Source organism: Rhipicephalus sanguineus, chromosome 5 (genome assembly GCF_013339695.2).
Source record: "Rhipicephalus sanguineus isolate Rsan-2018 chromosome 5, BIME_Rsan_1.4, whole genome shotgun sequence".
Taxonomy (NCBI): Eukaryota; Metazoa; Arthropoda; class Arachnida; order Ixodida; family Ixodidae; genus Rhipicephalus; species Rhipicephalus sanguineus.
In genome coordinates this window covers 87862902-87890762 of record NC_051180.1, presented here as the reverse complement: position 1 = coordinate 87890762, position 27861 = coordinate 87862902, and the positions used below count along the sequence as shown (strand labels likewise).

Below are 27861 nucleotides of genomic sequence, written 5' to 3'. Positions count from 1 at the left end.
CAACGGGGAAGCAGCGGAACAAACCGACTAGCCGTGACCCGACGCCACGACCTAACTGCAATGCAAGACGACGAACTAGTGACCTCGACGTCCTTATCGACGGCCACAGCATCACGGCTCTCGTCGACACCGGAGCCGACTATTCTGTCATCAGTGGACCGTTCGCCGCGAAGCTGAAGAAAGTTAGGACAGCCTGGGAAGGCCCTGAAATCCGGACAGCTGGAGGTCATCTAGTAACACCGGAGGGAATCTGCACAGCGAGACTCACCATTAACAACCGGATTTATCCCGCGAACTTCGTAGTCCTGCAGCGTTGCTCGAGAGAGGTCATTCTTGGTATGGACTTCTTAAGCCTTCATGGTGCAGTCATTGATCTGAGATCCAAGTCGATAACACTATCCACAGAAAAAGCACTACCGCCGTACACGCCGCCAAAAAAACACGCCTTGAATGTGCTGGAAGACCAGGTCACCATTCCCCCTCGCTCCAGCGTCATCATTTCCGTCGGCACTCAGAAATCAGCAGACCTGGAAGGCGTCGTCGAGGGCGATCAGCACCTGCTTCTGAACCGTCAGATTTGCGTCGCAAGAGGCATAGCCGAGCTGCGCGATGGCAAAGGAAAGGTAGTGCTGACAAACTTCAGCCACGAATATAGGCACCTAAACATTGGTACGACGGTCGCCTACATCGACGAATTCGTGGACGCCAGCAATGCTTTCGCCTTCTTCGATGCTACCGAACCTGCTTCGAAGGATCGGGATCCCCAAACAGATTTCGACGTCAACCCGAGCCTCCCGAAGCACAAGCAAGACCAGCTTCAAGCCCTGCTCCTGCAATTCAAGGACTGCTTCTCGTCGTCGTCAAGAATCCGACAGACCCCAGTCGCGAAACATCGCATCATAACAGAAGAAGGTGCCCGACCAATCCGTCAGAGCCCGTACCGAGTTTCGACGCGAGAACGCGAGGCTGTTAAGAAACAGGTCGACGAAATGCTACGCGACGACATCATCCAGCCGTCGAAGAGTCCGTGGGCATCCCCCGTGGTGCTAGTGAAGAAGAAGGATGCAACTCTACGTTTTTGCGTCGATTATCGTCGCCTGAACAAAGTGACGAAGAAGGACGTGTATCCCCTTCCCCGGATAGACGACGCCCTGTATCGATTACACAACGCAAAGTACTTTTCGTCGATGGACCTGAAGAAAGGTTACTGGCAAATCGAAGTCGACGAGAGAGACCGAGAAAAGACTGCCTTTGTAACACCAGACGGCCTGTTCGAGTTCAAGGTCATGCCCTTTGGTCTTTGCTCGGCACCTGCGACATTTCAACGCGTTATGGATACAGTACTGGCCGGCTTGAAGTGGCAGACGTGCCTCGTGTACTTGGACGACGTCGTTGTGTTTTCCTCAAACTTCGACGAACACCTTCGGCGCCTTGAAGCTGTACTTCAAGCAGTCAGGACCTCCGGACTCACCCTGAAGCCTGAAAAGTGCCGCTTCGCGTATGAGGAGCTCTTGTTTTTGGGTCAGGTGATCTGCAAAGATGGTGTTCGCCCGGACCCGCGCAAAACAGCTGCCATCGCTGCCTTCTCGCCACCCACCGATAAGAAGGCCGTACGCAGTTTTCTCGGCCTGTGCGCCTACTACAGACGCTTCGTCTAGGAATTTTCACGAATAGCCGAGCCACTAACGCACCGCACGAAGACCGACGTGCCATTCAATTGGGAAACGGCGCAAATCGAAGCATTTCAAGAACTTAAACGACGCCTTCAGATGCCTCCAATACTAGCGCATTTCGACGAAGGCTCCGATACGGAAATCCACACCGACGCAAGCTGCGTAGGACTCGGCGCCGTCCTCGTGCAGAAGACTGACGGGCTGGAAAGGGTCATCAGTTATGCTAGCTGGTCGCTATTAAAGGCAGAAATAAACTATTCCACAACAGAAAAGGAGTGCCTGGCCATCATCTGGGCTACATCGAAGTTTCGCCCCTATCTCTACGGCCGGCCCTTTAAAGTTGTGAGCGACCACCACGCCTTGTGTTGGCTAGCTAACTTGAAGGACCCTTCAGGTCGCCTCGCACGGTGGAGCCTACGACTGCAAGAATTCGACATGACCGTCGTGTACAAGTCCGGACGAAAACACTCTGACGCCAACTGCCCGTCTCGTGCCCCCGTCGACGCGCCGCCGCAAGACGACGACGATGACTGCTTCCTCGGAACTATAAGTGCCGATGACTTCGCTGAAAGGCAACGAGCCGACGCGGAACTTGGGGGCCTTATGGAGTACCCCGAGTGCAAGACCGCCGATGTTCCAAAGGTATTCAAGCGAGGACTGCCGTCGTTTTTCTTGCGGAACGGCGTTCTCCTGAAGAAGAACTTCTCGCCACTTCGAGCCGACTACCTTCTTGTCGTGCCCTCATCATTGCGACCAGAAGTCCTCCAGGCCCTACACGACGACCCGACGGCTGGACACCTCGGTATTTCCCGTACGCTCGCCAGAATACAGGAAAAATACTACTGGCCACGCCTTGCTGCCGACGTCACCCACTACGTTAAGACTTGCCGAGATTGCCAGCGACGGAAGACACCGCCGACTAGACCAGCGGGACTTCTGCAGCCAATTGAACCACCTCACCGGCCGTTCCAGGTAATCGGGATGGACCTACTGGAGCCGTTCCCGACGTCGACTTCCGGCAACAAGTGGATCGTCGTAGCAACTGACTACCTCACCCGCTACGCCGAGACAAAGGCCTTGCCCAAAGGCAGTGCGGCCGAGGTAGCCAAGTTCTTCGTCGAGAACATCGTATTGCGTCATGGCGCCCAGGGGCGTAGCCAAGGGGGGGGGTTGGGGGGGTTCAAACCCCCCCGAAATTTTTCACTTTTGCTTGCCTATATATACACGTACACATCAATCGCACGCACAAACATACATAAAGCATGGTTGAACCCCCCCCCCGAAAAAAATTTCTGGCTACGCCCCTGATGGCGCCCCAGAGGTCCTCATCACAGACAGAGGTACCGCCTTTACTGCGGACCTCACTAAGGCGATCTTCAAATACAGCGAGACGAGCCACCGTCGCACCACCATCTACCACCCACAGACCAATGGCCTCACCGAGCGTCTAAATAAGACCATCGCCGACATGCTGGCCATGTACGTCGACGTTGAGCACAAGACGTGGGACGCCGTCCTTCCGTACGTGACCTTCGCTTACAACACGGCCGTCCAAGAAACGACGCAGATGACGCCGTACACGTTGGTCTACGGAAGGAGCCCGGCGACGACGCTCGACGCCATGCTACCGAACGTCACCGACGAAGAAAATCTCGACGCCGCCGCTTATTACAACGTGCCGAAGAAGCTCGACAGCTCGCCCGCCTGCGCATCAAGACCGAGCTGAACACCGACAGCCGTCGCTACAATCTTCGACGACGCTTCGTGGAGTACCAGCCCGGCGACCGTGTCTGGGTCTGGACACCAATACGACGACGCGGACTGAGCGAGAAGCTTCTGCGTCGATACTTCGGACCGTACAGGGTACTTCGAGGTCTCGGCGCACTCGACTACGAGGTTGTCCCCGACGGCATCACGAACTCTCAGAGGCGCCGAGCTCGACCCGAGGTCGTGCATGTGGTGCGCCTTAAACCGTACTATGCACGTTAACGCACCAGAGGACTCTAATGTTTGCTTTCTTTATTAGTTTTCTTTAGTATTGCATGTATTCATGTTCTGTTTTAAGCATCGGGACGATGCTTTTTCAGAGGGGGGCATTGCCGCGTGTCTTATGTTTCATGAGTTAAAGCTACACCCCCCAAGACTGTCAGCAACGCTCAGCGCAAACCGCGCCACATTGTTCGCGAAGCTTCCCGATCATTGTAGATCGTTTTGTTAAGATTGCGCGCCGCACTCGAATGTTCCAGCTTTGTCAAGAGATAACGCCGCCACCAGCGATATCGCTGGAAAGTTCGATAGCGCCTGTATAAAAGCCGACACGCTTGACCGCTTGTCAGTTGATCGACGGTCGACGCTCTGTTCGACGCTATCAGTGTATTGCTGTAATTTGACCTTCAGTTTCCCGGCCACAAGTTCGGCCAAATAAACAGTTTCATCTCGGACGTGCTGACTGCTGTCTTCGTCGACGTCACGACCACGTGACAATAGTTTGCAACTGCTTTCCTTCAGGACGTAAACGTTTTCGGAGTTTTCGAGAAGGCCACAATGCGTTTGCCCAAGGAGGGGTTAACGACTATAGAATCTGCTGTCCCCGAAGTTTCGATCCGCAACTTCAAGTGCACCAGCTTTCTACTCGGCCCCCAGTGCTTTCTTTCGGTGCGTGAATATTCCATGTACTTACAGCTGAAAACGTACTCTTCGTGTTTATGTATTATCTCTGTAGTTACCTATAGAAACGCTGCTCGAAGAATCTGCATGCGTAGACATGAGTGTTGTTGCATTTTTTCTGGTGAGCCTTGAGTATTACAAGTGTTCTATATGCAGAATTTCACTGTTTGCGTTTATCTCAATGAAGTGCTTAGCGTACACGGCGTGACGTTCTCCCTTCAGTGACGTTATCTTACAGCTATGCATTGTATTCGCGGTGAAAGAAAAGCTGCGTAGTAGGCTTATTTCACCTGGCCATTGAGTAATACGCGTTTCTTCAAATGTTATGTGCTGCTGCATAAACTTTACCATCGCCTTCATCCCGTTGCCGCCAGCTAATTCTCCAGTGGTCAAGTACAAATAATGTGTCTCTCTTTTTAGTGCAATGTACTGCTTACTCTGCTAAATCTGCATTTTCATTTTGCTTATCAGTCTGCTGCATCAAGGGGTGCAATATACCATATACGACAGTGTTGTGTTATTTGCTGGCGTGCTGGTAGGTGGTGTCTTGTATGTGATTGGCTACCATCAGCAAAGAGGCTTCAGGTGTTATAATGACGGTGCCGAATGAGAGAAGGCTCTGGGGTCTCAGAGAATGGCTCATCCAGTCGCTCGCCGCTCTATGCTTTACTTTAGTCTTTCCTTTTATCATGTAAATAAGTTTGTAAAAGTGCCATTAAACTTGTTTGTTTTCGTTTTCTAAACTTCCGAGCATCAGTTCTTCCTCAACCCGAAGAATTCATTCCCGCTACCAATGGAGTCCGTCTCAGAGGCAACCCTGACGCCACAACAGTACTCTAAATCAAGAACTATTTCTTCTAAACAACCAGTGCATTCGCATTTTGTTTTAAGCACCTATAGTCAAACGTCTTTTGATTTTATGAACTTTCGTGGTCAGTGCCCGTTTTTATTGTCCTCGTTAAACTTCTTGCGTGTGAGACGTTACACATCTTCCGTGTGTCCCGTCGGTCGAGCCCACAGGACAACATGCTTCCCAATAGATGTAAAAAATGAAAATTATTATTTCATTATTTCTCTCAATTTTCTCTCTCCTGCTCGTAGTGAACCAGTGGTGAGTAGTGGGATTTTCCCAATTTCCGTGCCACATACCCGTGACGATAGCCATTTCTTGGGCTAATTGTTGCCTTCTTCATTTTTAGTGGACAAGTGGTGAGTAGTGGGATTTGCCCAATTTCTGTGGTACATACCCATTCATGATGATGATAGTTTTCCGAGAGGCCGCACAAATTACGGCTAGCTTAAGGAGCTTCTCTGTTTAAAAAATTATTCACCTTTTTTGAAACTCGTGAACCTAGTGACAGTGTCAGCATCGCGCTGTTGAAAAGAGGCATGCGAACATTAGTGGAGGCTGTGGAGCCAAAATGCGGCCGGTATGACGAACACAGTACTATAAATGAGCACGCCGTAAATCGAGTCAGACTGAGAGGGCCTTCAGTGCATTCAGGACTGAGTGTTGCTAGTGAACATTCTCTCTGCTTTCTCCGGCAGTAGATTTACCTTTCATAATCAATCCGCCTCTTTCATTTTCCTGTGCTGCCCTCTGCCGTTTTGGTAGGGGTTTGGTAGGGGCCGGGAGAACCGGTATTGCCAGAAGCGAAGCCTCCGAGATGAAGAGGCGTTTCGCGACTTCTCTGCTACGGGACAACGCATGCGCCGGGGCTTCGTGAAAAAGGCAGGTTGATGAAAGGTGTTGACATAGGCGTGCGCAGGGTTCCCCATTAGGGGGGGGGGGACAAAATTTTGTCGCAGCGCCTGAAAATAGAGTAATGACGTGCTTCTCACAGTGGACTGCCTTTGGTCCCTAGCATTCCGGGAGTAAAAATGGGAAAAAAAAACAGTTTTTGGAGTGAAACATCAGGGGCATTAGGCCGGCATTATCGTCAAAAAACTGCGTGTTCGTAACCCCGCTCTTCAAACAATGACGGGGCAGGTCCGACTTAGTAAAATTATGGGGCAGACTCCCGCTTTAGTGATCAGGGGCGGCGGTCATCCGCCCGAAAGTCCCAAGATTTTTGCCCTTTTGAAGAGAAAAATAATCTAGGGACTTTAGCCCGTCCCTCTACACCCCTCGTGCGCACCCCTATGGTGCTTTTGACGACGGCTTCGGGAAGACCAGTCGAAAGTGCAATAGCACGTGGCAGTGCAGATGAATGAAAATATCAACTGAATCCTTCCGAGAATGCGCTTAATACTCCGGTTTTCATGCAGACGTCGAGATGTGCTCATGGGGTTGTGAAATGGTAAGCGATAAGAAGATGAACCCGCTTATGAAGTAGACATAAATGTGAAACGGAGCGAAGGGCATTGAATGCCCGTGGATCCAAGTTCTTGCTTAAAGTTAGCAACACTGGAATGGCGGTCGTAGTTAGATTACATGAATCTGGCGACCCTAATTTTGGATCGATTCTAGCTTGTTAATCTCTTTACTCTATGTCTTGTTAACCATAACCACTGTAGACCACCGTGGCGGGTCGTGTTAATGTTTATAGTCTAGTCAATACATAAGAAACCTGGTCCGGGCCACTGTTCCGTTTGAAATATACTTAGCATACAGGCCATCACGGAGACGCCGACGGCGGAAATTTGTCTGGAGCGTCATTATAGCTTTTTCGCAATAGAGTATTGTAACTGCGCAATACGTCGCGAGATCTGAGCATTAATGCTACTATTTTTATACAAATGTTCCAGTGCTCTCTTTATATGTATATACATAAACTCTCCTGCACCAAGTAACGTCCGTCTCCCCCCCCTTTCCCACGGAACCCGTGCTGAAGTGTCCTGCGTGGCGCTAAGCGTTTTTTCTTTTATTTCGTCCCGACGAGCGCGCTGGAAGCTACACAGGGAAGGATGACACGGCGCAGAGAAGCTACGTCAATGCGCATCATGAATTGATCTTTCTTGAGCTTATTTGTATAGCTTTTTTTCTATTTTTGCCAAAGCTAGCATAGGTGCGGTCAATGTTTTTGGTCGAGCATGTTCTAGGGACCTCTATTACCCCACCTTAAAGGGTCCTGAACAACCACTACTACTAGGTAAAAAAACATATACTGCGGAAAGCAGACGCTGCTGTGAATAGTTCAGCTAAATCTTGCAGTGTGCGCGGCAAGGAGCGTTCACAAGCGGTCACTTGTTCAAGTGCCCTGTCTTCGCACAGAGGACCATCCTCGCTGTCGGAGCTGCCAGCGCCAGCTCTATTTTGTCATGGAGCAGGTTGCTTCTATTGGCTGACAGCTGAAATAGAAAAACAAGAGCGGTGTTTGGATCAGACGCGCTTCGTGACACGCGGTGCCGCCACACGCCGGCGCCTCGCTTTATAGTGTGTTAAAATTACACAGCAGCAACACTAGCGTGTTTTGGAATCGCACCAGAAGTGAGCGAACGCGCTTCGTGGTGCGTGATCAACCTCATGACACGCGCTGACGTAGCTTCTCTTCCCCGTGTCATCCCTCCCTGTGTAGCTTCCAGCGCGCTCGTCGGGACGAAAAAAGTAAAAGCGCTTTAATGCGCGCAACAAATCCCTGTAACTCGTACTGCGTATACGTACTTGACGGATTCTAAACATTTTTGCGGCAATCGATTCGTGATGCATTCAACTCCGATACTAGAGTCACTTGATGATTACTTGAATTGTTTCAGGAGCCCTTAATGTAGACTTAGAGCAGTAATTGCACCGCCAATCGATGTCCATTCGCTGTGTCTTTTTTTAAGTGCACCTCGAATTTTTTGTTGGTTAGTAAATAAGAAACATCAAAGCTACAGGGCTTCCTAAAAAATTCGCAGACAACTGAGTCACTGGATTGAAATCAAATGATGAGAAGAACATAGCGCTGTTTAGACTTTGATACATATGCGCTGCCGCGTCGTATTTCTTTTTCTGCTTTCCTATTTCGGTATTATTACGCAAAAGTTTTAATCTCTTGCTTTCTCTCTTTTATTGTGTAACGTTATATTTCTTTATGTTTATTTAGTTCATTTACTTCCGTTTGTATAGTCTTGCTTTTCTTCCATGCTTATTCAGGTAAGGAATTGCCATCTCACATCGCGTTACCACACGTCACACAGTTGCGGAATGTAAGTGGAAGCTGCCTAGGAGGGCCTCGTTTTCCCTGCACAGATCGAATGAAGCTGACCTGCTACATTGTGACCAATATGAATTCACTGTAAGCCTGCACGATAATAAAAGCCAGGGGCGTAGCCAGAAATTTTTTTCGGGGGGGGGGGGGGGGGTTCAACCATACTTTATGTATGTTCGTGCGTGCGTTTGTATGTTTGCGTGCCTATATACGCAAGCAAAACTGAAAAATTTCGGGGGGGGGGGGTTTGAACCCCCCCAACCCCCCCCCCCTTGGCTACGCCCCTGATAAAAGCAGACAGCGTCGTTCCAACCTTGAAAAATTCCCAGGGGTTCTGCACGCCTTCCTTGATCGTCTTGGCCTTCGGCAGCCTCGGGTTGTTGGTGGGCGTGAGCACGGCACAACAGCGGATGAACAACAGCACACCGAGAAGGAGCATCACACCGATCAGGATCGCCACCCAAGTGTATTGCTGCAGCGGTTTATCGTAATAAGGCATCAGGGATCCGAGCACACGAAGGCGAACACTGCGCGTGATATCTGGCGTCAGGCATACTAGAGCTGTGCACGGGTTGTATTTCCGAGCCCGAGCCCGGCCCGGGCCCGCTGACTTTGTCGAAGGCCCGCCCGAGCCCGACGGCAAAAGGCTGCGAGCCCGCCCGGCCCGGCCCGACGTACGAAAACACAATCCCGGGCCCGGCCCGGCCCGGCTTTTTGAAGGTTCGCTGCGAAAACAAAACATCGTTTTCCGGTAATTTGGCATGCAACAAATATTTTATTTGCAGTGCATACCTGCGACAGCGCGGCTCTGTTGCTATACAAGTAGACGACCTCATGCCAGCAGCAATGGAGTTCGCTCGTCAAAGCCGTCACTGTATGAGGTAGAGCACTGCACGGGCCGAGATTCTCGGCCCGGACCCGGCCCGGGCCCGGGACTCGTTCCAATTTACCCGCCCGAGCCCGGCCCGGCGACTCAAAGCGAGACCCGGGCCCGGCCCGAACCCGAGAAAAAAAATTGGCCGCGTATCTGCGTGCTTCGCTGCAAATGTCGTGTAAAGACGATAGAAGAGGCGCTGTGTGAGATATGGACGCCATCTGGCAATACGTCGGGAAACATGAGTGCTGTGTTGCGTGCTGGTAGTCCCGGCGCAGCAGCAGGCGAAGACCGGCGGTGACCAACGCGACCGGCGTTGACGCCAGCCAGCCCGAAAACGCGGTTTGGCGCGAAGCGCTGAAGCAGAGAAACGTCCGCATTCAACGAGTACTCTCCACACACTCTTTTATTTACACGTCGCCTGGGTAAAACAGGAACGCCAGAGCGGCGCCCACAACCGGCAGCCTGAAGGCCGCCCACAACGCTGCTTTTTCATTTTTTAAATATTTGTTTTCACCTTCTTGGCCTTCTCAAAACTAAAGTTTTTCAACACCAACCCATGGCATTCGTACAGTGCAATACAGAACCGAAACCGAAACACAACAATGAGCTCATGCGAAGGGCACGGAGGAAGGCAAATTTCAGCGCAGTCGCTCTTTTACTTCGTCGTCGTCTAGTGAGCGCTGTTTCAACAAAGATGAACGCATACCAACTCGCTCAAGCTTCCATTCTTATGCATTTTCAGCGCAGCTTAAGAAACTAGGGTCCTAAAAATTACGTATGTATGCATTTTCTATTAAAGGAACACGCCACCTAATACTTACCTAGTGATGTTGCACCTCAGATATGCATGATATTTACTTTTTGATCGACAACGTTCACAAGTATGAACAGCCGTATCAGTTCAAGACGGCTGGCCCTTGGGCAAGTGGTTCAACTTTGGCCGAGTGGTTGAATCGAGGGACGTGCCGACAAACAGAAAGACAGACAGACAGAAAGACAGACCAAAATTTCTGCGTTTAAGTTCCCCAAGAAAGACTATCGTCTTTAAAATTTCGCCTACCCGGCCCGGCCCGGCCCGACCTCAGATCGGGCCCGACAGAGGCCCGAGCCAATAATATAGGTGGTGTTGCCCGAAGATAGAATCGACCGCAAGAGCGTTTTAAGCGGCAAATATCTACGCATGCTTGGCGCATGCTTCGCTAGCAAGTATACTTTAACCTACGGTACTTCCTTGTAAAATGGGGCTGGCTAACCGTGGAAACGGTTGAGCGGACATACTGAGCACAATGAACGTTCGTTCGCCAGTGGTATACTGTACCTAATTTTCTAGGAATACAATTGGGATCATAAAGAGCGTTTTGTAGCAGATATTGTTGGAAGAAGAGTGATTTGCAGGATGAGTCCGGTTTCGATAAGGAGTTCAATAAAAACAGAGGGGACAGACAAGAGAACGCTCTCTTCACTTAGTGATTACAGTGAAACCTCGGTGATACGAATCTCACGGGACCACCAAAATTATTCGTATCATCCGAAATTCGTATCACCAGAAAGCATGAAAAATTACCATGCGACTAAAGAAAGCCGGTGTACATTTTCATTTATTGTTTTTCAGGGCCGCAGTAACATCAGCAAGAACCCTGAATAATTGTCAGTTAAGTTTTTAGATGTCGGCAATTATACCAGCACTCGTAAATATACGGCCCGTACGCTCGTATTTAATTAATGAACCAGGTGCGTTGTGACCCGCGACAGCAGTAGCCCCTTCGAAATTTTAGTATGCTTTTTTGTATGACAAAGGAGTACTGCAGCGAAAGTAACAAAAGAAGCGCTTTGACGCGATGAATCAAGGCCAGAAAATTACTAAACCATGCTCCTGTGTTATGATTTTGTCATTGCGGAAGTGTTGGGGATGCTTTTTGGGAGATTTACGGCTGCGCCCGCACAAGTGCAACCTCAACGGTCGCGCACGTTGACGATGTGAGGCCTTACTTCTTCGCCAAGACCGTCCTCGCTTTCTTTCGGTCCTCGTCCACCTGTCATAGGATGTCTGATGCTCGATGCAGGCACGTGTAAACACAGTACAACGACAGCAGCCCGCGTCGACATGTTAGAAAAAAAAAAGCATGGCGCTAATGTCCGCTGCATTCTAAACGCGAAGGCACACGGGGGCACATAAGAGCCTCAAAGATTCGCGCACACAATCTCGGAGGCCGTGGCGCGTTTCTGAAGGTTCATTCTGACCGTAAGAAAAGTGTTTTTCTTGCACCGTGATTCTGACGGTTTGGTGGTGCGGCGCGCATGCCCACGCTTGCGTTCCCGCGCTCGCACGTGCTTGGCGCGTCTTCCGCGACAGCGCGGACAGCACCTCTTCGTACCTGGGCGGTAGCGTTCGTTCGTATCAAACATCGCTGGGTGAAAATCGGTTCGCAACAACCGTAATACATTACAATGCAAGCCAATGGGCCTTGGCCGAGACCAACGAAAAATTCGTATCACCCCGAAATTCGTATGAGCTGTGATCGTATCACCGAAGTTTCACTGTATTGCGCTCTCCATTGAAATTTTAATGGACACGAAAGTGAAACAATGAATCAGATTAGACTGATAAATTTACTCTGAGAAATCTAATGTGGTTAATTTTACCAATAAGATGCATTAATAAAGGATAAAATTAAGGTCAAGTTTTCATTTTTAAATATCGCGCCAAAATCTCCAGGCGTGACAACACGGATTTTAAAGCCTATTTTTCGTATTTTGGCGACTTTGGATTTCCTGAAGCTTCGTATGTTAAGTCTATGCCCCCCCCCCCCCTCGGAAAACAATGCACTTCATTTTTACTGATTATGAACTGCGTAGAACCTATCAGACGCCGTCAAAATCTATGACGCGTTTGATGCGGGAATTTCAAGGTGGCGTTGCTAGTCGTAATTTCTTTTCGTGCATTTTCTCGCTTCCCATGAGTCTTCTCGCGGCGGCCGGCATAGGGATTTTGGAATTGTGAAAGAGTAATTTACTAATAATACGAAAATCGTTTTTCCCTTTAGTGTCCTTTTAAAGCGTGCTGTAAGACAGTCAATTTTGCACCCTTCTTGATATGTAGCACATATATCTTCATCATAGTAGCGCCTTTCCACATCAAGAAAAATAGAAGAAAAAAGCCAGATTTATTACATTTATTGTAATTACATTAATCTACATAAAAAATATAACGTACCGCACGCACCACGTACACTTCGGAAATACGTATAAGAAGCCGAATGAAAAAAAAAAGAAACTATATGTCATAGCATTCTTTTCCTATATCACACCACTACTATTATGTAGAGTCTATACGTTTTGTGCCATATTTTATAGTTTATTTGTTCGCATGTTATTGTACAAAAAAATTAAATTATAAAGAGATTCCATTATATGTCACACTTACGTGGCGGTCTTGGCCCGGAAGCACGGAGACGAGGCGACTTGAAAAGAAATAAACTTTATTTGAGCGAACTTGTGCCCATAAAAGAACTGCGTGAAAAAAAACGGTCGGTGGCCTCGAAACGGCCTGTGCGGTTCAGCGTCGGCGGAAGGAATGCCCGCGCTCTCTTCGCCGATACGCATCAGTGTCTCACGTGGTCCCACTGCTTATCAAAAGCATGCCCAGCGCGCGAGCGACGGAACGACGCGCTACCGACGCCACACTGTAGATAAGCTGAGGGCGGTGCTGCGCAAAGAAGTGGGCACCAACATAAACGCACGTGGCAGTGCTCCCCCACGAAAGAGCATCGTCCCGATGCTACAAAGTAATCAATACAAATGAAACTGGAAGCTTTCTAACAAATAGTGTAGGAAAAAAATATACACATCACAAAAGATTGTCCGTGAGTCCGCTAACGCTGGAAAAACCTTTTCATGCGCACGACATGCACGACTTCAGGGCGCGCCCGGCATCGTTGAGATTGCGCAACCCCATCAGGAACAACTTCATACGTGAGCGGCCCCAGACGCCGTGTGATCTTGTAAGGTCCAAAGTAGCGACGAAGGAGCTTCTCGCTGAGACCGCGACGGCGAATTGGTGTCCATACCATTACACGATCACCAGGTGCGAAATCCTGCTCGCGGCGTCGCAAGTTGTAGTGCCGGGCATCGGCGTGTTGCTGCTGCTTTATGAGTGTTCGGGCAAGCTGGCGGGCTTCCTCTGCACGTTGTAGAAATCCGGCAACATCTTCGTCGATGTTCTCATCATCGACGTGTGGTAGCATGGCGTCCAGCGTAGTCGTAGCGTCTCGGCCATGAACAAGTTTGAAAGGAGTCATATGCGTTGTCTCCTGCTGCGCTGTATTATACGCGAACGTAACGTAGGGGAGAACTTCGTCCCACGTCTTGTGCTCGACGTCCACGTACATAGCAAGCATATCGGCAAGCGTCTTGTTGAAACGTTCCGTGAGGCCGTTTGTCTGGGGGTGGTAGGCTGTCGTACGGCGATGACAGGTGTGGCTGAAACGCAATATCTGTTGTGTGAGCTCTGCAGTGAACGCCGTTCCCCTGTCGGTAATAAGGACCTCAGGTGCGCCATGACGGAGAACGATGTTCCTCACAAAGAATCTTGCGACCTCTAGTGCACTCCCTGACGGTAACGCTTTCGTTTCGACGTAGCGCGTCAGGTAGTCCGTAGCCACCACTACCCATTTGTTCGCATTGGACGACGTCGGGAACGGACCAAGCAGGTCCATACCGATTTGCTGAAAGGGCTTCGTTGGGGGGTCAATTGGCTGCAGGAGTCCAGCCGGCCTAACAGGTGGGGTCTTGCGCCGTTGACAGTCGCGGCAGGTTCTTACATAGTGAGCAACGTCGGCGTTGAGACGCGGCCAGTAGTATTTTTCCCGGATTCTTGATAAAGTACGAGCGAATCCAAGATGTCCGGCGGTCGGCTCGTCGTGAGACGCCTGCAAAATCTCTTGCCGCAGATTGTGTGGCACGACTAAAAGGTACGTCGACCTATTCGGTGCAAAGTTCTTCTTCAAGAGTACGCCATTGCGGAGGCACAGTGACGAGATGACACGCCTGTACATCCTTGGTGGTGAATCGGTGTTGCTCTCCAGGAAGTCAATGACGCTGGATCTGCGCGGGATCTGCGCGTTGGTTGTCTGCGAAGTCACTAGCACTGATTATCCCGAGAAAACCGTCGTCGTCATCGTCGTTAGGTGGAGCTGGTTCAACGGGTGCTCTTGAGAGACAGTCTGCGTCTGAATGTTTTCTTCCCGACTTGTAGACCACTGTTACGTCAAACTCCTGTAGCCGTAAGCTCCAACGAGCTAAGCGACCGGACGGGTCCTTCAGGTTGGCGAGCCAGCACAAGGCATGGTGGTCGCTGACCACTTTGAACGGCCTGCCGTACAAGTACGGTCGAAATTTTGTGACTGCCCAGATGACGGCCAGACACTCCTTTTCAGTTGTCGAGTAATTGCGTTCAGCCTTCGAAAGAGATCTGCTGGCGTACGCGATGACCTGTTCCTGTCCGTCCTTTGTTTGGACCAGTACAGCGCCAAGCCCTAAGCCACTTGCGTCTGTGTGAACCTCGGTGTCGGCGTCCTCATCGAAATGACCAAGTAGTGGCGGCGACTGTAGCCGTCGCTGAAGTTCCCGGAAGGAGTGTTCTTGTGGCTTCTGCCACTCATAATTCACGTTGGATTTCGTGAGGCGAGTAAGGGGCTCGGCGATTTGTGAGAAGTTCCGGACGAAACGCCTGTAATAGGCGCAAAGTCCCAGAAACCTCTGCACCGCCTTCTTGTCAGCTGGTGGTGGAAAGTTTGCGATGGCGGCTGTTTTCTGGGGGTCAGGGCGTACGCCATCACGATTAACTACATGGCCTAAAAACAGAAGTTCTTCGTAGGCGAAGCGGCACTTCTCTGACTTTAACGTTAGACCCGACGATTTGATTGCCTCGAGTACTGCCTGTAGCCTTTGGAGGTGTTCTTCAAAGTTTGCTGCAAAAACAACGACGTCGTCGAGATAAACGAGGCAGGTTTGCCACTTGAGTCCTGCCAAAACTGTGTCCATAACTCGTTGAAATGTGGCGGGTGCAGAACAAAGTCCAAATGGCATGACTTGAAATTCAAATAGGCCGTCCGGTGTAATGAATGCGGTCTTCTCCCGGTCTCTTTCATCGACTTGAATCTGCCAATAACCGCTCTTCAAGTCCATCGAGGAAAAGTACTTGGCACTGCAGAGTCGGTCAAGAGCGTCATCGATTCTCGGTAGTGGGTACACATCTTTTCTCGTGATGCTGTTGAGTCGGCGGTAATCGACGCAAAACCTCAGTGTACCATCTTTCTTCTTCACGAGTACGACGGGTGAAGACCACGGGCTATTCGATGGCTTAATGATGTTTTCGCGAAGCATTTCCTCGACTTGTGCTCTGATTGCGTCGCGCTCTCGTGGTGAAACGCGATATGGGCTCCGGCGGATGGGTCGGGCTGATTCGTCGGTGATTATACGGTGCTGCGCAATCGGCGTGTGTCCGATTTTAGATGACTTTGAGAAGCATTCGGCATAACCCAGAAGAAGGCTGCGTAACTTTTCTTGCTTGTGCTCTGGAAGGGCAGGGTTGACGTCAAAGGTCGGGTCATCTTTCATCAGCGATGATACGTCGGCGGATGATTGTGACAGCGTACATGCGCTTCCTACTTCGTCAATCTGTTCTACAAATGCGATCGTCGTGCCTTTATTCAAGTGCTTGTGCTCGGAACTGAAGTTCGTTACGAGAATGTCTGCTCGGCCTCGATGTAATTGCACCACGCCACGTGCGACACATATTTGTCGATCTAAAAGCAACTGCGCATTTGTTTCGACGATCACGACTCCGGCTGATTTTTCTTTCGTTTCGACGGATGCGAAGACGCTTGTACGGGGTGGGATTGTCACTTCATCTTCAAGGATTGCGAGGGGGGCACTTTGGTAGCCGGTGCTTTCCGGTGACAAGGATCGCTCACTGGTAAGCGTAAAAGATCCCGTTTTGAGGTCGATCACTGCACCATTTTCGGTCAGGAAATCCATCCCAAGGATGATGTCACGTGAGCACTGTTGCAAAACGACAAAGTTCACTGGGTACGTATTACCGTGAAAAATCACTCGCGCGGTGCAACGTCCAATTGGCGTTACGAGATGCCCTCCTGCCGTGCGAATCTGTGGTCCGTCCCACGCAGTTCTTACTTTCCTCAGATGCGCTGCAAACGGTCCGCTTATCACTGAGTAATCGGCGCCAGTGTCAACGAGCGCGGTTACTTGACGTCCGTCGATCATGACCTGTAAGTCGGCACTTGGCGTACGGCTTCGGGGTCGAGTAGTGATCGATTGTGCGGTGTGTCGCTTGGACCGGTCACGGCTGCGTCGACTGCAAGTTTCGAACTTGGGCGTTGTCGCGCTGTTAAGTCGTAGTGACCCAGCGTCGGATCGTGGCGTCACGTCGTCGGGTTGTCGCGCCACGGCAACGGTTCGTGGCGTTGCTGTTGGAGGGTCTTGCTTGGTTCGCTGGGAAGCGGCGTCACCTCCGTACGTCGCTGTCGTTAGTTTCCCTGACGAGGGCTTGGAGATCGCTCTCCTGTTCCGTAGAAGCGCGCTGAGTGTGGCGACTGGGTGCGGCGTGATTGCGGTGAAGGCGACCTGGGGCGGGGCTGCGCTTGTCCTTCCATTTCTCTCAGATATGCCTCGATTTCATGCGGCCGCTGGCCTGGAAGGGGGCGGGGGGCGTTGACGCTGAAACCTCGCAGGCCCATCCGGCGGTAAGGGCATGTTCGGAGCACGTGGCCGGCTTCGCCACAGTGGAAGCATAACGGGCGTCGGTTTGGTGTCCGCCAAAGGTCAGCCTTCTTCGCAGTGGCTTCTTGATAAGCCATAGGTCGGCTTTGCAGCGGCGGTCGTGATAACGGCGTGTAGGGCTGGGGAGGCGGTGACGGTGTGTACGTATCAGTGCGCGTGACTAGAGGCATCTGGCTACGGATAGCATCGGCATAAGTCATCACTGCGGGCTGCGGCACTGGTTGCAACACCGTCTGGGTCGGAAATGCTGTTCCGAGCGCCTGATGCAGCTCGTCGCGAATGACGCTTGTCAGAGGTGCGACGTGTGGGCTAGCCGCAGGGAGCAATTTCTGAAGTTCTTCGCGGATTATGGTCCGTATGGTCGCACGAAGACTATGAGCGTCTGGTGTATCAAAGTCCACATTGCCCGAAGAAACAGCTGGCAAGCCGCGGTTGTATTGTCTGGCTCGCAGGTCAAGTGTTTTTTCAATTGTTGCCGCCTCTGTCACAAATTCTGCAACTGTCTTCGGCGGGTTGCGAATGAGGCCGACGAACAACTGTTCCTTCACGGCTCGCATCAGGTACTGGAGTTTCTTTTCCTCAGTCATATCGTCGTCCACGTGTCGGAAGATCTTCTGCATTTCCTCGACAAACACAGTTACAGGCTCATTGGGGTGCTGCTGACGGGTCTCGAGCATCGCCTCAGCCTGTTCTTTTCGGTGGGCGTGTGAGAATGTAGATGCCAGCCGTCTTTTAAAAATGTCCCAAGTCGTCAAGGAAGTCTCCTGGTTTTCATACCAAGTTCGGGCGGAGTCTTCGAGAGAGAAAAAGACGTTGCGCAGTTTGTCTTCTTCCGACCACTTGTTATACGATGCGACTCTCTCGAACCTGTCCAGCCACTCTTGCGAGTCCTCGCAGGCGGAGCCATGAAACTTCGGTGGTTCCTTCGGTTGTTGGAACGTAAACGTAGCGGGATCAGCGGTGTTTGTCATCGTTGTTGAAGGATGCGCTTTCACGTGTCGTTCAGGGTCTTCCAACAGTCCGTACTCCGGAGGCAGTCCCTGGCGCCTTCGACTGGTTCGGGTTTCTCCCGGGTTGTCTACCTTCACGGCTTCGGTGCGGTCGTCTTTGCGTAAGGGGCTAGCTTCACGGCTTGAAGGGGGTGATCCAACCATAAGCACCTCCACCAAATGTCACACTTACGTGGCGGTCTTGGCCCGGAAGCACGGAGACGAGGCGACTTGAAAAGAAATAAACTTTATTTGAGCGAACTTGTGCCCATAAAAGAACTGCGTGAAAAAAACGGTCGGTGGCCTCGAAACGGCCTGTGCGGTTCAGCGTCGGCGGAAGGAATGCCCGCGCTCTCTTCGCCGATACGCATCAGTGTCTCACGTGGTCCCACTGCTTATCAAAAGCATGCCCAGCGCGCGAGCGACGGAACGACGCGCTACCGACGCCACACTGTAGATAAGCTGAGGGCGGTGCTGCGCAAAGAAGTGGGCACCAACATAAACGCACGTGGCAATAAGCACATCATGCGCCGTTGCATCACATCTCCTGCCGCGTTAAAGTTCCTTGCACTGCTTGCGCTAGTCGCAGGGGTGCACATGTGCCTTGAGAAATGTCATGGCGTCGGCAGTCGTAGTTAACTTCCACCACTGGAGCAAATTTAGGATGTCTTTTTGAACATCTGCAGAATAAACATAGCTGTTCAGCTCATCCCTTTATTTCTCTCGTTCCCGAACTTTGTGCCACTCTTCAATGTAATCTATAAATGCCTCTGAGGGCTTCTCCTTGCACTTCTCAGCAGTGTTTGTTATGCACGGCTTGCACAGGGCTCTTTTTTTTCATATTATAATGGTGCATGCCTTCCTTACGATATTGTACCGGTAGAAGATGGCCTACGCTGGTAAGACTACACTGGTAGGACTGGTAATAGGGGGACGAAGCGATTGCGATCTATTTTCGGGGTGCAATCCTGTTTGGTAATGAAGGTGCGAATAATGTTCTCGACGCTTACTCTTTAGGTGCATATGATTCGAGGTAAGGGGACATCCCCCGGTATGGAATTCGTGATTCTTATTTCAAGCCAGGTATTTCTTCAAGCTAATATAATTTGCCTTTAAACATGAATATACATGTTTAATAGACTTCTGCTATTCCTGCACCTTTCAACGCTGTTGTGGCAGTATCATGTAACTCTCGCACTATATAGTGCAGGGGTCTCAAACACGCGGCCCGCGGACCTCTTGCTAGCGGCCTGCGGCCCGCACATGACTATCTTCGCCCCACTTTTTTATTTGTTTATAAGTACGTTTGAGCTACACAGTCATGACAGGTCTAAAGCATTTTTTTTCTTGAGGCACGGCCTGCAGCTACCATGTGTTGATACTTAACCGTGAAACGAAACATTATATTGCAGAATTGGCGTCCAGATTTTAGTCATTTTGGAGGTAGGTATCGATATGTTGGTGGAAACTTTCCGCCAAGTATGCCCTTCAGAAATGACCCATATATGATATATTAAAAAGGTCTTTCGAATGGCAACGTTAGCTGACATCTGGTACAACCAGGCCCGTAGCCAGGAATTTTTTTCGGGGGGGGGGGGGGGGGGGGGCACTTGCTGAAAACCTTGACTATTCGAGAAAAACACCTATTTTCATCATTTATTTTTTGGTAAAAACACCTACTTCACCAAAATTTCGGGGGGAGGGGGCACGGGCCTGGGTACAGCCTATTCCTCCCCCCCCCCCCTCGACTACTGCCTTCCTCACTGACCTGTCCCTTGCGGAAGTAAATCTTCGTGAATGCGGCCCGTTAGCTGAGGCGGCGTTCAGACCCCTGATATAGAGCGGAACAAGACGAACGCTCAGATGTCAACAATGCGGGCACACAAAGCAGGCTGTGCATGTCCATCTCGCGTCACATGACCTCTGGGAACCTAGACGAAGCCACGGAAAAACTGTCTTTATAGGGATTTTATGCAACGAGACTCCGCGCAGTCTTTTCGTTTTAGTGGAGGGCTGGAACTTTCAAGAACGTTTCCCCGCCTGGTAGCTCCGTAATCGCACTTGCGATGATAAGTTAAAGATATAAATTTAATATATTACTTTTATTACGGCGATTGCAGAATAACATTCGGGATATAAAATAATAACGAATGCCAATAAAGCACGGAATAACGAGATGTTAACTATATTTGCGCCTCGTGTACTTACTTTTAGCTCGCCCGTTTCAGATAAATCAAGTAGCCCCATATGCAAGAGGCAAAAGATGATCAGTACTTGTCACTCATAAAACTTGTCCAAATAGCTTGCCCCACATAAAAAAAAGAAAAAAGAATCGTTTTATCGCGATAAAATCTGAAGTGTATATGTACGTGCAACGCATGAGGAACAGACTTGAAGGGACACTAAAGAAAAAAATTCTTCTATTATCAGTAAATTACTCAAATATCATAATGACTACACTCGCTGCGACAAGAGTCTTCGTAAGCGAGAAAACGCGCAAAAAGCAAATGCGGGTGCCAACGCCATCTTGATTATCGTGCAACAAACATGGTGACGTCATAGATTTTGACGGCGTCTACTGAGATCTACGTAGTTCCTAATCGGTAAAAATTAAGTACATTGACCTCTGAGAGGGCGATAGACTTAACACACGAACGTTCAAGAAGTTTCGTTGAACCAATGTCCCCAGAATACGACAAATACAGTTTGAAAACCGTGACGTCACGCGCGGAGATTTCGGCGCGAGATTTAAAAATGAAACTTTGCGCTTGATTTTGTCCTTATGATGGTTAAACCAGTTACATTCGTGTTCTCACTTTATCAGTCTTAACCGATTCATTGCATCGCTTTAGAGTCCCTTTAAGAACTGAGCAAAGTCCAAGCCCGGCCCGACCCGAGCCCGCCACCTCAAACCCGGGCCCGGCCCTAAGCCCGGAGCTTCAAACCGGAGCCCGGCCCGGGCCCGCCGTGAAAACTACTTTACCCGGCCCGGCCCGGCCCGTGGGCCAGGCCGGGCCCGGGCTTTCGGGTAGGCCCGAGCCCGTGCAGTGCTCTAGTATGAGGTATGCCCATGCAATGGCCCATGCAAGCATCAGCTTGCACGAAGGCGATCTACGTCGGGGCGCTCGTCGCTGCCGCGTGCATTTTCACTCATGTGGGATTTGGCCTTAAATCTAACGCGAACAGTCGCGTGGCGCCGTCACTAGCTCCGGTGGTGTTACTTCTCTGTTTGTTGGAGTGCAACAGAGGCAGTGCTTTACCTGCTCCCCTTTTGTTTAAAGTAGCGAATGGAAAGGGCGGTCGCGGAAAAGGCGCTGTGTGCGTGCTGGAAAACAATTCCCGCTCATTCTCTATATTTCGGGCTTGAGTCGCGCTTTGCGCTGGGCCCGAGCCCGGCCCGATAAAACTCCGAGTAGCCCGAGCCCGGCCCGGGCCCGAGGTGAAAATACGTCGGCCCGCCCGAGCCCGGCCCGCGGGCTGGGTCGGGCTACCCGGAGCCCGTGCACACCTCTAAGGCATACATTGTATAGACCAGAACACAGCGAATTCCATGCGCAGTGCCATATTTGCATCGCGCGTCGCGCCATCTATCGCATACGCGACGAAACAACATGCCCGGGCTGCCATGCTAGCAGACGCTACACAGAGCAAACGCGAAACTCCCGAAATTCTGCCCGTCGGAGAGCCTGTTTCGCGTTTTTTCTAGCCTAGACATTTTCGCTGCTTTTATTAGAACATCATGAACACCTTGCTCATGCAAGTCCACAATGTATACAGTACGTGCTGAGCAGGCTGCGGAAGCAACCTTGTCAGGTATGCATACGCTGTTACATTTGTAAAAAAAAACGTCCTCGCTGTAATGCCCGTCAGCCTTTGCCGCATACTACAAGTTGCGCACAAAGTTTTGTGAAAACTTCATCATTTCAACATGCATCGCGTAATAATTAGAATACGCTTTGCGGGTAGTTTCGCCGAACGTAATTTTTGTTTCACGAGCGCTCTTACAATAATGCGTCTTGCTCACAAAAAACATTCTATCAGAGAGTATTACCTGCAGTATCGTTCATCGATCCATTTTGGAAGCTACCGGCGTGATTTTATTCTTGTAACGATGATGCTTTACAAGCAAAACCGTGCTATTCTTAGTTAAGGCGATATTGAAATGGGCGGAATCCAGCTGTTTCTTATCAAATGTGTGCTGTGTAAATATGCTAAACATTTAGCTGCTTGAGCTAGCGCTACGCCTGCGACGTAAAGGACACTGGCGCGAGTACTGTTTGTGTAAGTGCCAATATATGTATTATGTGCAGTTGGATGCCTCGTGTCCAAATAAATTTAGGGGTATCAAACACTGAAATGAAAGTACGAAATTCTGGCCAGCTGTGAAGGAACACCGTATACCATTTACTACCTTTTGAAGACGAAAGCTTGTAACCTTGAAGGCGTGGATGCCATCAAAAGCACTAAAGCTTGATACTACTATAAAGGCGATTTATTGAGTGCGTAGCTGGTCGCTGGTCGCGCAATGCACCGAGAGCAGTTCGCCAGCTCGAGCCTCTGCTGCACACTCGATGATGCTGCCTCTGCGCCAGAGCACTTCCTCTTCGTTACACTACGTTCAAAGTGGCAAAGCACGCTACTTGCGTGTTCTTGAAAGGACAACCTTGCACTACATTTTCGTCAAAGGAGGCGTTGAAACCTAGCGGGCACTAAGTGCACCAGCACACAAATCGTGCGTCTGCCTTCAGCCCAGCTACGTGTCACGCAAACTATGTTCGTAAAATGGAATAGGTGGGCATCACACTGCAGAATACACGCAGTTAGTGTACTTACTCGCGCATTTGCACTTGGCTCCCAGTTTTTCTTCTTGAATTACAATTATCCGCTTGCGGCGAAGCTGAAAACACCGCACCGGCACTATTCCCCTGGAACGTCGTGATTGTCGCAGACAGCGCTAAGTAACATCCTCCTGTTGCGCTGCTTCTTTTGGTATCCAAAGGCGACGAAGTAGTGCCCAGACGAGCTCTTATACGCAGAAGCGGCGTGAACGGGTACTTTTTCGCACTTTAAAGCCTGAGAACTGCAGTTTGCCCTGTTTACTTGACGCAACCCACGCGCGCCGTGGCAGCCCGGCTAGCCCGGCGTCTGGGTGCGAGAGTATCCACTCGGCTCGCCAGCAGCCTGGCTGCGAGACAGGCGTGCCCTGGTGTATATACAGTCGTACAAAAAAATGCGGGACGTTTGCACTAAGTTGCGCAAACCTTGGCACAGCCAAGCTGCTTGATCCTCAGCTCGTCGTGCTGCAGCACGGGAATCACAATGCGGGCGGCGATTGGATCCCGTGTGCTTGGTCGAATAATCGGCAGCTAAGAAACGACTGTCTCTGAGCCACGTTATATGAAACTGTGGAGAATGCTATGATCAAGGCCTCGGCGGCGGTTGCTCCTCGGCGCGGCGGCGGCTTGGCTATATTTAGCACAGGCACGGCACAGCAGGGGTTGCTGGTAACGGACATCTTACTGCCAGCTTTAACATTAAGCTTAGCAGTTAAAAATGCTACAGGGATCACAGGCAACACGCAGCGCTGGGTTCATGATGACAGCGAGTCGTTTATTATTAAGGCGAAAGCCTTTGATGCCTCGTCAAACGCGAAAACTGGCCGTCGAAGTCGGCGTACGCTGTATCAGAGTGCGTCTAAGAGTCCCGCTCACCTTGACCAGCTCGCGCACTCGGTTTGGAACCAGCAGCTGTTGTAGGCGCGCCAGCGGCCCATTCTCGTCCACAATGCGGCACCGGTGAAACACGTCGCAGTAGCCGCGGTTCTGGCTGCACGCGGCGCCGCGCTCCCTCTTTAGGCCGCACAAAGACTGCAGAGCTGGTTCCTTGCACGTGTCCAGGCAGGGGCCCTCCGTACCTGCGTTGTTCGCCGGCGTCGAAGCGTCATAAAGGCAAACGACATCTGCCGGACTGGTGACATGGCCTGGTTACTATGGTAGTCCACCGTTCTGTCTACACATGGGTCACCGTGGCCTGGGCCCAGTGGGCATGGACAGATTGCGGAGACAGCGAATCAACGGGTCGATCCATGTCGGAGGTAGAGAAGGCTTCCCACAATGCAAACTGGACTAATATTTGCGGCTCAGTATTTCCTTTTTCACAATTCAAGGGTAAAACGCGCAGTTTAATCACATCATGTGCGCGCTTGAGGGCAGCTTGGAGTTCTAAAACTATAATAACACATAAGTGCCATACTGTAGCAACCTGAACTCATCACACTGGGACTAAGGACGTACAAGAGAAAATACGAGAAAGAACCACAATATGCACAAAAAGAAACAGAATACTGCACGTGTGTGGGGGGATGGTAAATACAACACTAAGTGAGAGTATGTTACGGTTACTTTAATACAATACGCAAACACTATTCGCACAATACGCGTGCTAAACAGTCACGACCTCAGCAGCACCGAGCTGAAAGAACATGACGATGCGCATATCTTAGTAATTCCCGCTCAAGGAGGCTTCGCTAATCTTTGATTTTCCTTATGCTTTGGTCTTTAAATGGCAAGTGCTCAATTGAGGCGACTGCGCAGTTGGCTCTGCCTGCCTTCCAATATCCATTTATTTCAAAAGACTTAGTAACGAGTTAGTGCATGTGGTATCTTCTCTGCTTCTTTGTATTTATTGTATCGTGGTTGCAATAGTGAAAAGAGGTTCCCATAAGCACTTTGCTGTTGTTATTTTTATTTATTTACGAAAGGACCCACAGCGCCTTCATGGGCATTACAGTCGAGGGCGGGGGGCATTACATAAAGAAAAACATATTACGGGTTACACTGAATAAAACACCCCAACATATTCATACCTACACTCTAAGACAAAAAAAGAGTCAAAAGAGGGTCACGGCCGCGTGATTCTCTTCGGGTGTCCATCTGACCCCTTTTGGAAGGTACAGGCAGAGAAAGAGAGTTCGCAATTCGACTGGAGTCACGGGACTCTCCTGAAGCGCGTTTCGATTGGCGGCGCCGCCGTATTCGCAATGCCCATAGACTGTCGCGCCGCCAAGCGGAATTGAGGAGCATCCTCTCGAGGAGGGTTAGTAGACGACAAAATGGCAGCACTGCGCAGTCGCTCCCTTGTTCGGCTGTGCTAGCCTCAGTGTTAACGCGTTGGCAAGAAGGGAACACTACGACTTTGCATGTTCCCTGCATCAGTGAACAAACCGGGCCCTCCGTGACACTAGAAATCTGATTCGTTCTTGCGAGACGCGAAGTTTTCGTGAAAATACGTGGCAACTCGCGCTTTCAATGCTAGCCCACAGCGTACACATACTATCAGCTTCGCGAGGCTTTCTGTAGCCACGTAGGTTAGTTAAATGTTATCGTCTGACATATTCAGTTGAAGCTCACCCTGTTTTACTTGCATATAGCATTGGTCAGTGTTTCTTGTAGTGCATGAGTCCCATAATACTGTACGCGGGAGGCCGCGCCGGCTCGCGGTGTGCTCTTGTATAACTGAGCGATATCAAGTTCGCGACACGTTAAAATAGGACCTTTATCCTTTGTCAGCAAAGCGCTGTTACGAATCGTGCGAGCGACGTTTCAATCATTCGAGGACGCGTCTGCTCGACGCCTTTCTTGGAGCGAACGCTTTCCACGCCGTCCTTCACCAGTGTTTTGGGTTTCGTAGCCACCACTGCGCCGCTTGTTTTTGTACGTTTGTTGATAGGTGGCAGCACACTGCAAGCGATTTGCTTGTTGACCGGTCTGAGAGCAAAATGGCAAAATGTTCTCCGCGCCCAGACGTCTCTCTAATTGTAAACGTGGTGACGCGGAGTGGTCGAAGTCGTTCGGCGGAGGAAATTCTTCAGATTGCTTTCAGCAGTGATGTTGAAAAGAACCATCTTGACGACGAGGATTTTTCACTGGACGTAGAAGCAAGAAGACTGAAAGCACCGAGAGTGACAGCGACGATGAACCATCAGCTGCTAACTCACGATCGAGGAGCGAGCACTTCACGTCCCGTCGTGCGTTAATGTTCTTTCACACTCGTAAGTCACTTTGATTGCATTTAATGTATAATATCCTTGAGCGAGATCAAAATAAAAGCATAGTTCCTCTTGTGCATTGCATGTATCACAATTATTGTGGATATTATGGAGCGCCGCATGCCGCCAACACGCTCGAGCTCGACCAGCGAAGTGAAATGGTTAGAGCGATGGAACGTGCAGTCACGGCCACAATCCACGCCTCTCGGCTAAATTCTTGGACGTTGCGAAAAGCATACGTGTGCATTCTTTTCGATATTCATGTTTCGATCGTGCTGATCGAACCTGCAACATGCGAGTGAAGTGAATTGCACACGGCTAGAGTCTCAGCATGGCTGTGACACAAGCGCTACTGAATGGGATGTTAAATGCTCGTGTTCCGTTGAAGACGTAACTCCGCTTTCCCGGCTGCGCAAGTAATGACGACGGCGTATTATGTTTGCAAACCATCGCCACATTAAACATGTGGTCCCGTGCAACAGCGATGGCGCTACTCGCTGGCGGCCTACTACTGCCGCAAATCCGTCAGGCAGGCTCGGTACGTACTACCTCGGAGTGCCGTTCAGCTCATACGACAATTCTAGTTCATGCAATTTTATGTAGCACGCACAGTATTTCGCAAAGCATCGTTATGCACGGTAACGGAGCTGAAATATAACCTTTCACACCGCAGCAAATAATTAGGTGACGAGTACTTAGCACTTTCCATGGTTTGAGAAAGTATTTTAGTTTCATATCCATTTCAGCGCAGCTCATGACTTCATCCGGTGAAAGTGACACGGGCCGTACGTCCGCACGTCCTATCTGTTCCTAAGCTAGCAAACGGGTTGACCTTCCTCCAGGCGCCATCTTGAAAAGCACGGCGCGCCACCTATAGTTCGTGGGCATTGCGAATACGCCATACCATGGCCTCCGAGATAACGGGCGCGCGGCGGGTTTCTCTCCGGCCGTCCCAATTAGAGTGACCTAGAATAAGGGGAGTGTCCAAAGCGCCGGCTCCCGCGTGGGCCTTTTGCCGTGAATTCCCGCGCCGCGCCGCTGCTGCGCCGGACCCGTGGGCTTTCCGCGCTCGGGAAGCGCGCGGAAAGCGAGGGGCGTCTGCTACGCGCTGTAGTTTTTTGCGCCGCGTTTCCACACCGGGCACTTGAAGTCTACTTAACTTTAGTAATGCGGTGCGGAATGAAGCTTATCCATCTTTAAGCGTTGTGTTAATGCTGGGCAACAACAGAATGCAAAAAATCATGTGTCAAGCGGCATCAGCGTGGCCTAGTTCCGGTCACAGAGTTCGAGAACGTTGGTGCGTGTGTAAAATGCGCAAAACGGACACGCGCAAGCAAAAATTCGCGCGAGTAATCGGGCAATAGCATCACGCATGCACGAATTAAGAGTAATAAAAAAAAAGTAAATTGCACGCGCAGTCAGCTGAAATACTTGCGCGCAGTGACTTCAGGAGCTTTTTACTCATAGTCGCCACTGGTTTCTTAGCCATATGCCCACCGCTTTATTTGACAATTCATTAGCCTCCACAAGCTCTTTATTATGTACGGAGCACACCGGAAAGACGCAAGGGAAAGCAAAAAAAAAGATAAAAAAGAGTATAGACGGCCATACGACCGCAATGCTGTTGGCTTCTTTTTGTTTCTGAGGTAGCGTACAACAAGGCTCACCGTGCGCA

The 27861-nt window shown here is 50.4% G+C and overlaps 1 protein-coding gene across 1 annotated transcript in view; it reads right to left on the bottom strand.

Annotated features, from left to right (window-relative positions):
• Positions 1 to 27861, bottom strand: part of LOC119393953 (disintegrin and metalloproteinase domain-containing protein 10-like) — an 80124-nt gene that overhangs the window by 8446 nt on the left and 43817 nt on the right. Inside the window, exons 6-7 of the mRNA XM_049415996.1 lie at positions 23851 to 24053; positions 8787 to 8945 (exon numbers count right to left, since the gene is read on the bottom strand). Coding sequence (XP_049271953.1) covers positions 8787 to 8945; positions 23851 to 24053 — 362 coding nt within the window. The remainder of the gene's footprint in view (positions 1 to 8786; positions 8946 to 23850; positions 24054 to 27861) is intronic.